Raw genomic sequence first — 14907 nt, 5'->3', positions numbered from 1 at the left:
AAAAAGTAAACTTACGGGAAACGGAGAAAGAAGATTAAAACATTCCTGATCCGTAGCTAATACCCCCTTCACAGTCTTCATAATCATCTTCAAGTCTTCTTTTGGCACCCCTCTGCACCTGTCTTGCTTTTTTCACTAATGTCTTGATTATATTATCAGCATGCCTTAGTCTGTGCTGATCTAAAAAGAACATAGCACGTACCGTACGGGAACCAACACACATACCCAACTTTTGAAGGACCTGGCATTTAGTTATATTTCCAAGATTGAAGGTTGCCACAGCATCATACACACCAAAATGTAGTGTATTAATTCCGACAAACACTGTTTTTGGGAGACGATGCCATATCACACTATTCAAGCACTCGTTGGGGTTCTGCGTTTTTCCGTGAAGACATTTCATCAGAAGACTTCTGTCAGCCAGATCTCTGAAAATGGGCTTTATTTCTGCCATGATGGCTGATGGTAGACTGTGGTGGTGAATGTATTTCTCTCCTGTTGTTAGTCCCCTATTGTATTTACACCAGCTGTTTTCACCTTTGGGGCACAAACCATGTTGTGGATGCTCATCCGTGGATGCGGTGTGGAAATATAAAGCCCATATAGCTCTCCTCATTTCTTCAAGATTGCCTGTATTTTGCCTGATTGCAAGGCCATAGCAGTTCTGAATGTGGTCTATTATGGAATCAGTCAATCTTCCTCTGCCATCCAAGGTTTTCCCATCATCTAGTTTTTTCCCTTTCATAACTGATTTTAACCTTCTCAGCCTGGCACCCATTCTCTTCTGCACATGTCCTATACATTCAAGATTGCTTATATTTACACTGTTCCCATATGGTTTGCTTTCCAAAACTTCTTTGAATGCTTTAGAGTCACCATCTCCCAGATATTTGACATAGCGAACATTATACCACTGTGAAGAGCGATGAAAAATTTTCTTCACCCCAGCAACCTCCATGCCACCACTACTACCATAATAATTAGCAATACAGTCATCACTGTGTTCATTTTTCAGCCTGCCTGTGCACCTACAGTATTTAGACATTATTGCAACATCAATAACCTTGCCAGTATCAACACTAGTTGCTGTTACAACACCATTGTTGGAGGTGTGGCCCCTTTTCTGCCACGTGCCATCAAACGCCACTGTGAGGTCACGACTGCCGTCATTTTCTTCCACTGCTTCTTCCACAGCAACCTGCATTGACTTCTGTGCTACATCTTCAACTGCAGATCCTAGTACATAATTGTAAGCTTCAAACTTTGAAGGTGCACTTGGAAGATTTAGAACACCACATAGCATTTCACCAGCTGCTTTGCCCTTACCAATTGCTCGCAATCCATAAACTAACCTAATATTTACACTATAAAGTTCAGTTTTCTTGTATCCATTATTTACAGTTACTGAAACCGAACTTGGAAACTTACAGCTGTATTTACAAACACTGCATATTAAATTAAACTGGGCAGCCAGGCCAACATGGGATTCTACTTTCAGAGAAACGTTTCCATGACATTTTTTGCAGCACAAACTGTTTTCAAGAGCTTCACACAATATATTCGTATCAATGAGTTCAAAAACTTCATTCCCTCTATCAAGTAAATTATATTTCTCTTCCAAATCTCTTAGTTTTTTATGAGAAGCACTGTTTTCATTTGGTGTAAGTTCGTTCGGCAAATCAGTAATAAGTGGATTCACATTTTCCAACAGTGATGATGATGAACTGCTTTGCTTTGCTAATGAATCATTATTTCTTTTCTTTTGCCAGTTCACACGCTTTTTAAATACTTTTGCTTTAGCTCTAGGCATTTTCACTGCGAAAAATGAAGCACTAAATACGAAATAACTCAACAACAACTACTTTCTTATATCACACTGTTTACAAAACAGTCCCGCCACAAAGTCAAAGAGTAACTTGAGGAAACCAGAGAGAAACATTTTCGGGCAACTAGTGTATAAATAGTCGCTGGAAACCGGGATATTTGAATTCATGTCACTTTAAAGGTACTGCCAAAAAGTTCATGGTCAGCCACGAGAGACGTGTATAACTAAAGCGCAATACCCGATCTCACAAATATATAAAAATAAAATAGTTATAATTGTAGTAGAGCTATGTATGATACGTCATTTTAAAGAGGAAACATGGCAGAATATAATACGCCAATAAAAAAAATTCGGTTTTTTAACCCAAAATCCGATTCCGTATCCCCTTAACTTGTCTTCTAAGATAAGTTGTAGAGTCAGTATTGCCTCGAATGTTCCCACACAGAATCCAAACTGATTCTCCCTTTGGTCAACTTCTACCAGTTTTTCCAATTGTTTGTGAATAATTCATGTTAGTATTTTGCAACCATGGCTTATTAAACTGATAGTTCAGTAATTTTCACACCTGTCAACACCTGCTTTCCATTTGCTAGTCAACTGTATTTTCTGGTCAATAAAGAGTATTGAATGGATTGTTGGTCTTGATCCTAGGGCAAAAAGATTGCTGCTATGTGAATGCTAGCTTGTCCAAGCTAAGAAGACCTAAACACATATAGTAAATTTTAGTGGATGTTCAAAACACAAGGAATCAGCAATATAAATTATGTGTCCTACAATTGATAACAAAACCTGGCCTCACTTGCTTCAACACAGTCTCCAAAACTACCAAAACTTTACCTATGTATAAACTGAAATCACAATGGCAAAATTCATCACATGTAAATTATATTGTGCAGTGAAAAAGTTTAAGAGAATCATAACAAAGGAAACATCATAACAAATCTGATGTTAAACAGTATAAATGATAAACTTTGTCTGCATAAAATATTAATCTGTGTTATATGTTAAAAACAATGAATAGTAACTAAATCCTTGTAGGTCAATAATAATACTGGAGCAAGTTATCTCATTTACTAAACTTATGGGTAGAACAAGGTTAATTATAATTTTTTCTATTGTAAAAACCAAAACAAAAGAACAACTGAGAGGAGGGAAAGACTACACATGTAAAGTAATTGATAACCTAACAAGGCTACTGGGTCATGGCAAACAGCAGGCACTTCTAGGAATTCACACAGTTCAGACAGGGCAACAGTTTGAAAAACTCAAGTTTTATGCACTGGATACAACAAATTGAAATAGCACTTAGAATAATTAAAAATATTCACAATAAAAAGTGCATGTCACAAAATGCAAAAACAACACATCGCAACACGGGAATGAAATTATAATGTGTATATACAACTCAATGCCTAGCACTAAATTATAAATTACACAAACTATAAGTGTTAGAGAGAAGAATTATGAGGATAATCTTTGGTTCAATAAAAAGCATAGAATCCTGCAAATTAAGAATCAGTCACAACATACATGAGGCCACAGAAAAATAAAAAAAAATAAAAAATGAAAATGAGACATATTTTTTGCATTGATACAGAGTAGGTGAACATGAGCTAACAAAAATTATCCTCACATATATCTGAGACAAAACATTAATACCTAATAAGTTGTACATGAGAAGCTCAAAAAGATTCAGAAATACAAAACATAAAAGAAGAAGAAGCAACAAAAGTAACTGTTTCCAGAGGTGAGTGTTGAAATAAGAAGAATTTCAAGATAGAGGAGGTAAGAGATCAGTAGGGAAAAAAGAAAAGAAGACACATGATGAGAAGAAGACAGAATATTGGATCAATACAAAACAACAAATGGGAAGGGAATTAAATTATCACATAGTCCTTTGCTGGACATAATGAAAAAAGTTAGGAATATTATCTGGGTGACATAGTACCAATATCTGTTTTTTGTGTTAGGAAATAAGAAGACAATTTTGAAAAAAAAACATCACTTACATTCAGACAGGATTAAAAATAAAGAAAGGTATTTTAAAAGTAGTGAAAATTATGTTTCTTATCATCCTTCTGATTGAGTCTGCTACATCTCAACAGGTAGTAATATTATTAGTAACAGAGAAATTTGATCACTGTTCTGTCATTTGTGAACATCACAACACACTCAACATTTGTTAGGGTTCTTTGAAAGGCAAAACAGAATACATATACACTCCTGGAAATTGAAATAAGAACACCGTGAATTCATTGTCCCAGGAAGGGGAAACTTTATTGACACATTCCTGGGGTCAGATATATCACATGATCACACTGACAGACCCACAGGCACATAGACACAGGCAACAGAGCATGCACAATGTCGGCACTAGTACAGTGTATATCCACCTTTCGCAGCAATGCAGGCTGCTATTCTCCCATGGAGACGATCATAGAGATGCTGGATGTAGTCCTGTGGAACGGCTTGCCATGCCATTTCCACCTGGCGCCTCAGTTGGACCAGCGTTCGTGCTGGACGTGCAGACCGCGTGAGACGACGCTTCATCCAGTCCCAAACATGCTCAATGGGGGACAGATCCGGAGATCTTGCTGGCCAGGGTAGTTGACTTACACCTTCTAGAGCACGTTGGGTGGCACGGGATACATGCGGACGTGCATTGTCCTGTTGGAACAGCAAGTTCCCTTGCCGGTCTAGGAATGGTAGAACGATGGGTTCGATGACGGTTTGGATGTACCGTGCACTATTCAGTGTCCCCTCGACGATCACCAGTGGTGTACGGCCAGTGTAGGAGATCGCTCTCCACGCCATGATGCCGGGTGTTGGTCCTGTGTGCCTCGGTCGTATGCAGTCCTGATTGTGGCGCTCACCTGCACGGCACCAAACATGCATACGACCATCATTGGCACCAAGGCAGAAGCGACTCTCATCGCTGAAGACGACACGTCTCCATTCGTCCCTCCATTCATGCCTGTCGCGACACCACTGGAGGCGGGCTGCACGATGCTGGGGCGTGAGCGGAAGACGTCCTAACGGTGTGCGGGACCGTAGCCCAGCTTCATGGAGATGGTTGCGAATGGTCCTCGCCGATACCCCAGGAGCAACAGTGTCCCTAATTTGCTGGGAAGTGGCGGTGCAGTCCCCTACGGCACTGCGTAGGATCCGCTGTGCCGTGCGTGTGATCATTGCTTGTACAGCCCTCTCGCAGTGTCCGGAGCAAGTATGGTGGGTCTGACACACCGGTGTCAATGTGTTCTTTTTTCCATTTCCAGGAGTGTAGATGTCAGATGGTCAGATATGAGCATCAGTGAAGTGAAGAAAATCATGATGAAAATATGTGATGTACTGAAAGAAACAGTAGCATTTATTTTAGTGTTTAACATTTTCAAAAGCAAACGCATGTTGCCTTTTATCATTGACAAAAACAACCGAATCAATCCTGTCATGCTTGGGCTGCTGAACTTCACGGCCTCAGTAGAAAGTGTCAATTTGTTACTGAAGTTCACAAAGAATCCTACGCCAATTACATGGTATGGGATGCTATTATCCAATTGGCACCCAACAAAGAAGTTAGGCAACGTGCACTTCAGTTGGCAAATCCAACTCTAGATGAAGTCCTATCCATCGCTCAGTCTTTTGAAATCTCTCACGCCACTGGGGCACAAATAGAGGCATGGGGCGACGTCAGGGAAATACAACCTGTGTGCGATGTTGATGAAGCGTGTGGCGTGTCCCCGCCAGCCAACGTGGACGCAGTACGCTCCCAAGTGCAGCCTCAGCCTAATCGTAAACAAACCTCTAAGAAACTGCAGCAAAACCCACGGCAACTTCCTTCATGTCCGCAGTGTTTTACGAAGCATTCACGAGAAGATTGTCCACAACGTTGGGCCGTGTGTCACAAATACAAAAAAAAGGGTCGTGTGTCATCCATTTGCAAATCTGACCACATACATGATGTTCATGAACATGAGGCTGATTCTGTGTTGTCTGTCAATCGTACTTCTTCCCTTTCAAGGAAATTATTGCTCACTGTCCAAATACTTGGTCGAGATGTTCGCATGCAGGTGGATACTGGTTCTGCTGCCACTATCACCAATTCTCAGATGTATCTTCAGTTGGGTTCTCCAATCCTGTCACCTGTCACTAGGCAATTACGGACTTACAATAAACAGAAGATTTCTCTCTTGGGACAATTTGATGATGAGGTATCTTACAAATCTGTTGTTCGCACTGTTCCCATGTTTGTGATCGACCATAGTAACGCGGAGAATCTTTTTGGTTTTGATGCCTTTCGCGTTTTTGGGTTCTCCATAGATGAGTCTGTCAATATTGTCTCTGATGCTATTCCTTATGTTCAATTGGATTCCTTGTTGACGACATTTTCTTCCCTTTTTTCTCCTGTGTTAGGCCATGCAAATGACTTTGAAGCTCATATCACGCTCAAACCCACTGCTCGGCCTAAGTTTTTTTGGGCTTGGCCCATTCCTGTGGTCCTTCATGATCAGGTCAAATGGGAGCTGGATCATATCACTGCTTCAGGGTTCTTGCTTCCTGTCACTTCCAGTGAGTGGTCCTCTCCTGTCGTTATCATTGCTAAGCCAAATGGTGATATTCGTCTCTGTGGTCATTTCAAAGCCACTGCAAATGCTCAATGCCTTATCGACACTTACCCTATGCCTCAACCTGAAGAATTGTTCACTACATATTGCTGGAGGTCAGTATTTTTCTAAACTTGACCTGTCAGAAGTTTATCATCAACTTCCTCTTGATGCTGTTTCCCGGCAGTTTCTGGTCCTTAACATGCCTTTCGGCCTCCATCAATACCAACGATTGCCATTGGAGGTTGCCAGTGCCCCTGCTCTCTTTCAGCGATTCTTGGAACAATTATTGCTCACTGTCCCTGGGTGTATAAATTACCAGGACGACATTGTTGTCACTGGCTCCACCACTGACGAACATCTTCAAAATCTCCACACACTTTTTAATGTCTTACAGACTGCCGGTCTTAAGTGTAATCTTCAGAAATAAAAATTTTTTCAGGCATCTATCACGTACTTGGGGTTTCAACTCTCTCGGGATGGTATTTGACTGCTTCAGCAAACTGTCGCTGCGATCGATGCCCTTCCTCGCCCCACATCTGTTAAGGAACTGCAGCCCTTCTTGGGGAAAATAGCATACTATTACAAGTTTTTACTGTCTGCTGCTTCGGCGGCTCAGCCGTTGCATCGCCTGTTGCATAAAAACGTGTCTTTTCGCTGGTCTGCATCATGCGATGTGGCTTTCCAGAAATTGAAGACTATGCTGAAACAGGCCCCGTGCCTGGCTACTTATCGACCTGCCAACATCTTGTTCTTGCCATGGACGCCTCTCAATAAGGGGTCGGTCAGTCCTTGCGCACCGTTTTTCTGACGGTTCTGAACAACCCATTGCTTATGCCTCCAAAACGCTCACGGATGCCCAACAAAAGTATTCTCAAATTGAAAAAGAAGCTTTGGCCATTATTTATGTTCTTCATAAGTTTGGTGTTTTTCTCTATGGATCCAAATTTCATCTCGTTACAGATCACAAACCACTTGTTTCCTTGTTTCACCCATCAACGTCACTTCCCGACAAGGCTGCACACTGCCTCCAGCATTGGGCTCTTTACTTGTCTCGTTTCAATTATGAGATTCATTTCTGGCTGACAGCTCAACATGCGAATGCTGATGCACTGTCTCACCTTCCCATGGGGCCTGATCTGTCATTCGATAGGCACGAACTTTTGTGTTTCCGCCTGGATGTTGCCGAGCAGCGGGTTGTGGATGGGTTCCCCATCACCGGGGACCGGCTGGTGGCTGCTACGGGTTCTGACCCTACCCTCTCCCGGGTTTTACACTGTATTCAGAAGGGTTGACCAGATCGTCCGTCCGCTAAGATTTTTGATCAGTTGTGGAACTACTACGCTTTGCGTTACCGCCTCACAGCTAGGGATGGTGTTATCCTCCTTTCCACTGACAATGCTTCGCTGCATGTTGTGGTACCTGCGTCTTTGCGTGCTTCGGTCTTGCACTTCCTTCACCAAGGGCACAGGGGTGTCTCTCGCACAAAATCTCTGGCGCGCTGTCATGTGTACTGGCCCGGCATCGACTCTGAAATCGCACACATGGTCGCTGCCACCCCGAAGTCATCTTTGTCACCATGGCCTTCGCCTGAGAAGCCCTGGGAGTGTATTCATGCTGACTTTGCGGGTCTTTTTTTAGGTACTTATTGGCTTCTCGTTATAGACACCTACTCTAACTTTCCTTTCATTGTCCATTGCACGTCGCCTACCACCGCAGCAAACACCAATGCTCTAGCTCGCATTTTCTCTTTGGAAGGCCTTCCCTCTACTCTTGTTACTGATAATGATCCACAATTTGCCTCTTCTGACTTTGCGGATTTTTGTGCCTGTCACGGCGCCATGCATGTCACGGCCCCTCCATTCCATCCACAGTCAAACGTTGAGGCTGAACAACTGGTCCGCACATCTAAGGCTCAGATGAAGAAACTCCTGACTTCTTCTTCTGCTGATGATGCGCATCTCCAATTTCTGGCTTCTTACCATTTCACCCCCGTGGACGACCACAGCCCAGCTGAGCTCTTACATGGCCGACAGCCCCGCACGCTACTTCATCTTCTGCGGCCTTCCACATCACAGCCGCGGGTGCCTTTGCTTGGCTGGTTCACCGCCGACGACCTTGTGTGGGTACAGGGATATGGCAGGCTGCCAAAATGGAGTCCTGGCCGCATCTTACGACACCGTGGCCAATGCCTGTATGAAATCGAGATGGACACGGGTGTTGCAGTGCGTCATTCAGACCAGCTTTGGCCTTGTGTGCTGGCAACGCCTGTTCCAGATGCCACTACACAACCTTCGGCTCTACCTGACGCTCAGGATACTGGAATCTCTCATTACTCACAACGCAGTCCTCTCACCATCATATCAGTGCCACCAGGAGATATGCCCATACAGAAAGCAGATGACCATCATCTGTCGGAGCAACTCTAATCGCCTCCTTCTCCTATGGACGCGGACACATCGCTCATGTCTCCTGTTATAACAACCAGACTTGCTGCAATGGGCAGATTGGTGCACGGGGCCCCAGCAGATTCAAACACCACGTCTCCTGTCATCTCGACCTGTTATCATCGGGGACACTTCCGTCCATACGGGAAGCCTCCTCCTCGAGACTTTACGGCCAGTCAAACAACACCTATGGATGTTAGCAATCTACAGGCCACCTCCATCAAGGTCTGTGCAAAAAATTCAAAGGGGGGAAAAGTGTTGTGACTCGCCGATCTTTCAAAGTGCTGCCGCGCAGTTACGCGCATCCTCTACATGTGGCGCTGTCTGCCAGCCATGCAGCAGCAGCACCACCTAAGCGGCCAGATAGCCAGCGGCCGCTAGACTTGGACTCAGTTATGATTTGACTGTTAAAGTATACGCATGTCTTACTCTGTTTACTTGATCTGTGACTTTCATGTATTGTGTCTTCCTTGAAATATATTTGTTCAACTTGAAGTTATAACAGTATTTTATTTCATTGATAATGTTGTTGTTTTAACATAATCATAGGAAAAGTTTTGTAAGCTTGAAGCTCATTCATCTCCAAATTTTTTGGATGTTGATAAACTTGATAGTGAGCTACCTTAAGCTCAAACAAGCAACCAAAAATCAAATAACTGATTGCAAATTTTGTAACCACAACATTTAAGGAACAGTTACATTTCATTATTAGAAAAAGCTTCTAAAATGTATAAGCTACCTTAAGAGGTCCACCAGGAGTATGTAAACAATGGTAGAGTGGTAAGCAAGCACAATGCTCTGGACCCTTCTCATCACACTGGCGCAAGAGCATCTTCACATTGGGGTTAGCACCAATTTCTGGCAACAGTCTTCCAACCAGCTGAGGTGCAAGCATGTTAGGGTACACACTGAGAATTGCTCCACCAAGTCTCAATGCATCTGCAACCAGCATCAGTTCCCTGCCAACATAATAACTGGCATCACTTATTTACACAGACTAATACTCTTATTTTATGTTCATCTAATCCAAATGCTTCATATTTATGAATCAATGCAAGTGCCATTTCCATTTATGAGTTTTTGCATGATGACCCACGTTAATAGCTGCTTGTAAAGAAACACTGTTAATAGTCACATAATCACCTAATTGCTTTTTTACATCATGAAAATGAAAGAAGTGTACCTAAGAAATATTATACTATTTATTTCACAGAGCCACTTCATTCTACCAGTTACAAAATTATTATTTATGTAAGAATAACTGCTCTCTTTGTTTGCTGAAAAGAGAGATCATCGTATCACAAATGCACAGTGTAAACTGTGATGACTTTACTTAGCTACTGTTGATTTACAAACAGACGACTGGCAAATATATTAAAGGGACTGATGAAGAAACTAATCACTAATCCTTAAATGACCATAAATTATTGAATATTGACTAACATAGCTTTGGGCAGGTAGATGTACAGAAACAACATTGATGAATTTCAGTACAGAATTGGAAATCTAGAAAATAACAAAAGTATTGATACACTGTAAGTCAATTTAGATTTCTCTAAGGTTTTGATACTTTTAGAAAAACTGGATGAACTATATATTCAAGGAATAAGAAAAATATGATTCAAATTATATCTACAGGGCAGAAAAATGCTGTGAAACCGTTATCTTATGCTAATCATAAAATCAAGTTAGTAATCAATTCAAATGAAGGTGAAATAGGAGCAACACAAAGCAGTGTGTTAGTTCTTCTGCCAGTGTCCATTTGCATAAATGACAGAGAGTCCACAGACACCACAGCTAAAATGAAATATGATGGCAGAATAGTAGTAACTGAAACAACTGAATTTCAGTGAGCAACTATCAATCAAGTTTTCAGATGTATACACTCATTTTTCAAAGCCATAGATTACAACTGTAAATAAAACAAATTACATAGAATTTCTTCAAAATGCTCTGAAAGTATTGTGGAGAAAACATGTTTTTAGACTCTAGTACAGCTTTTGATATTCCTAACCATAAAAGTCAGTTGGAAAAGCTTCAAGTACAATGACTGAAGGCACTGCACCAAAATGGTTCACCTGTTTCTTCACAAACTGTAAACAGAAGGTAGAAATGAAACAAAAGTTAAATGATAATATTAGGACATATTTCTCAGATGCAGAAATTTCAAAAGAAAAGAACCTCTCAAAAGTCAATTCTTTGACGAATCATGTTACTCATGTATATAAGCAAAATAGACCTGAACATTAAATCACATGCGAATACCTAGTTTTCAGAATATGCTAACATCCTTCATTTGAGAAGTGCCTCAAGTCATCTACAAGCAGCTGTAAATAACATTACTGACCAGCTAAATTAGAAGAAGAAATTCTTGATTGATGAAAAAAATTTCAAGACTTCTGCTTAAAAGAAGATATATGCTGTCATCTTTTTGCTTCATAAAATAAATATATGAGCAGTGTATCATGTTTCACAGATTATTACACACACCCTTTTCAAAATTCTTTGATCCTTTTGATTCCCTGCATTTATACATTAGAAACTTGTAAATACATGGAAAAGAGTTTAAAGTACATAAATAAAACTAGAATGCCCATGATGATGGCAAAGGCATAACAAAGAGTTGATGTCCAGCCAACGAGAGCATAATGAAGAAATAAGCATATTATCTATAATTATAGACTCATTTAACTCCTTTAACTCTTTTCAAAACCATATTGGGGAAGTGCCCTACAAAAGGAATACTGACTCTATTTTCAGATAATAACTTCTTTACTGTCTCTGGCAGGCCTTTATTTATGAGACCATATACAGCTGAAAGCTATTTCACAGGAGCTGTATATGGTTTCATAAATAAAGGCCTGCCAAAGCTAAACAACAAAAACTATCCTGATCGTATATCCTCTTTGACTTTGTTGACAGAGTTTAATTTCATATTGTCTTATGGAATTATCCTTAAGAGCAATACAAGACACAAAAATCATTTCTATACAAGCTTCGTCTCCTTGTCCAGGATTGAGAATTGTCTTGTGTGTTCAAATGTAAATCTCTTCAACAGGTTCCAAATAGACATAATCAAATATTTCATGATGCAATAATTTACCAACAGCCATATGTATCGTGGAAATTTATTTTGTGAACTTCTTATGTGCTACTAGTTTCGGCATTTCATAGCAATTTTACGACTATGACGTGTGGGGCCTGAATATGGCATCAATGTAATGCCGAAACTGGTAGCACATAAGAACTTCACAAAATAAATTTCCACAATACACACGGCAGTTGGTAAATTATTACATCAAGAAATACATGCCAGCCATTGTCCCATGGTCCATAATGGATCAACAAAGATAATCAAATATTTGTGAATTCCTATTAATTCAAATTAAAACTAATAACACACATTTCACTCCTTCTACAAATTATCCAATTATTTAAATTAAAGGTTTGGTTGTTCCTGATAGTTGCATGAGAAGTAGCAGTGTTCACTTATACTTAGAGTATGTCACTCATATGAAACAATCTGATGGCTTCCCGCACTGTGACACTAGGAGTAGCACTGCTGTGTCTCTCCAAAACATTAGAAGAATGTGTGGTCCCATCAGGTTGCCACTGTGTTTGCATGCATTATGGGAAGTGTAGAAACATGCCTGACAAAAAAAGTCAAGCATCCAGAAGGGAAAGAGCAAAAAATGAAACTTAATGAGTTGAAAGGATATATGATGTTATTTCAATGAGTACAAAAATGAGTCAAAATTACAAAGAACTTGGCAGTGTGAGCCCATTTATCAGCATGACATTCCACTCCCTCTGGTGTGTGCATGCACTGATTTGGTTCTGGAGAGTGTCAGAAGGTCATAGTATCCTCTTCTGAGGAAAGCTGGCCAACAACTTTTGATACAAATACTGGCACTGGTCAATGGACTACCTCAACATTGTGCAGACAGTTCATAGAGACACCTGCCATGTGTGAATAAGCATTATTCTGTTCAAAAATGGCACCGTGATACTGTTATATAAGAGGTAACACATGAGTGTGAAGGATGTCCGTGACATATCATTGTTATATCAGAGTCCCCTCAGTCACTGCCAGCTGTGGCATGACATAATACCTGATGGCTTCCTATAGCACTGCTATGATTCTCCAAAACGTTAGAAGAATGTGTGGTCTCTTCAGATCACCACCACATTCGCAATGCATTTGGGGAAGTGCAGAAATATGATTCATTACTGAACACAAAGCAATGCCCTTTATCATCATTCTATGCTCCCAGGCATGGTACCACTCCAAGCACAGTCACTTGTGTTGTGGAGTTACTGGCAGTCTACACATGGAATGATAATTCCCTAGTCTGGCTGCTGCTAGTCTCCAATCAATGGTGCAGGATGACACAGAATGTTACAGGGTGTCCATTACTTGTTATTTGCTGGCAAGTACAAGCCCCTGGTAGCTGAGTGGTCAGCACGACAGAATGTCAATCCTAAGTGGCCAGGTTCAATTCCTGGTGGTGTCAGAGATTTTCTCCACTCAGAGACTGGGTGTTGTGTTGTCCTAATTATTGTCATCTTATCCCCATTGAGGTGCAAGTTGCCGTAGTGGCGTCAAATCAAAAGACTTGCACCCAGCGAATGGTCTACCCAACGAGAGGCCCTAGTCACATGACATTTCCGTTTTTACCAGAACTTTGATGAGTAGGCCTATTCTCACATCCCCACACAGTCCAACATTGGGCCACTGACATATCTAAATGTCCCACAGATCTGCGAAGTGCTGATAATTCTGTTTCACATGACTATGTGGCTTCTCTGTACCCTTCACAGTTATCACTCAGCATCTGACACTATTTACACCTATTATATACCCTAACACGCCTGGTAACAACACAAACATGCATGCCACTAATGCAATCTGGTTGCCATCCTACATGTCACAGAAAACTGAAACTCTAGCCATTTACATACCTGTTGATGATTTGTACATGCCTGAAGTTATATTGTCATAAAACCATGCATTCTTTGCGCTTCACTTTTTTTGTCAGTAAAGTGTATTTTACTTTATGCAGATTGTACAATATGATCATCATTTTTGCGACAAGCTAAAACTGTACTGGACACAGACTCAAACCCAGAACCCTTGCTTTCCATGAGCAGTGATTCCAAATATGCTTAATGTGGACTTCTAATTGGCTGACTAAAAGTTTCTACTTATAATTTGTTTCTCTCCTTACGTTCCAAGATCTACAAAAATCTCCTGCTATGCTGCTGGACAAAAAACACTGACAGAATAAATATTTTGACAAAAAGGCAGATTGGGGGTCTTCTTGAGATAATACCTTTTACTCTATGTGGATTATACGAGGGTCGTCCACAGAGTAAGTTCTGTTTCTATTTCTATCCATGGCAGCACTACGATCGCAGTTCTGAGCAAGCGTGGCAGTTACTCTGACTCAAGGAGAAGACATGTACACCATTTTCATATCGCTGCTGCCAATGTGTGCTTTGTAATGCTTCTTCATAATGTCAGCCGTAATTGAAAATGCTGCCATGTGTGAAATCATATCTGTGATTCATTTTCTAAATGCAAAGAAAGTTAAGCCAAAGGAAATTCATCAACAAATCTGTGAGGTTTATGGACAAAATGCTATGAGTGATTCAATGGTTAGAAGATGGGTCAGACTGTTCAATGAAGGATGTGATCAAGTGCACGATGAAGAACAAAGTGGATGCCCATCTGTGGTTACTGATGAACTGGTTCACACAATCATCCTCCGTACAGCCTGGACCTCGCTCCTAGTGATTTTCATCTCTTCTTACACCTAAGATCTGTCCTTGTTGTCAACACTTCAATGATGTTGGTGAGCTGAAAGAACGTGTTACCACATGGTTGAATACACAAGCAGCAACCTTCTATGAAAAAGGCGTACAAAAACTTGAGCCACACTATGACAAGTGCCTACAAAATTTCGGAAGCTATGTAAAAAAAGTTGTTTAACAGTTGTAGATTTTTGTATCTGTACAAGTTTGTTTTATATAA

The 14907-nt window shown here is 40.9% G+C and overlaps 1 protein-coding gene across 1 annotated transcript in view; it reads right to left on the bottom strand.

Annotated features, from left to right (window-relative positions):
- The window catches only part of LOC124722253 (NACHT and WD repeat domain-containing protein 2), a 312786-nt gene that overhangs the window by 124104 nt on the left and 173775 nt on the right, over positions 1–14907 (bottom strand). Inside the window, exon 16 of the mRNA XM_047247442.1 lies at positions 9613–9832. Within this exon, the coding sequence (XP_047103398.1) occupies positions 9613–9832 (220 nt within the window). The remainder of the gene's footprint in view (positions 1–9612; positions 9833–14907) is intronic.

The sequence above is a fragment of the Schistocerca piceifrons genome, chromosome X, assembly GCF_021461385.2.
Source record: "Schistocerca piceifrons isolate TAMUIC-IGC-003096 chromosome X, iqSchPice1.1, whole genome shotgun sequence".
Classification (NCBI taxonomy): domain Eukaryota; kingdom Metazoa; phylum Arthropoda; class Insecta; order Orthoptera; family Acrididae; genus Schistocerca; species Schistocerca piceifrons.
This window is presented reverse-complemented; position numbering and strand designations above follow the sequence as displayed.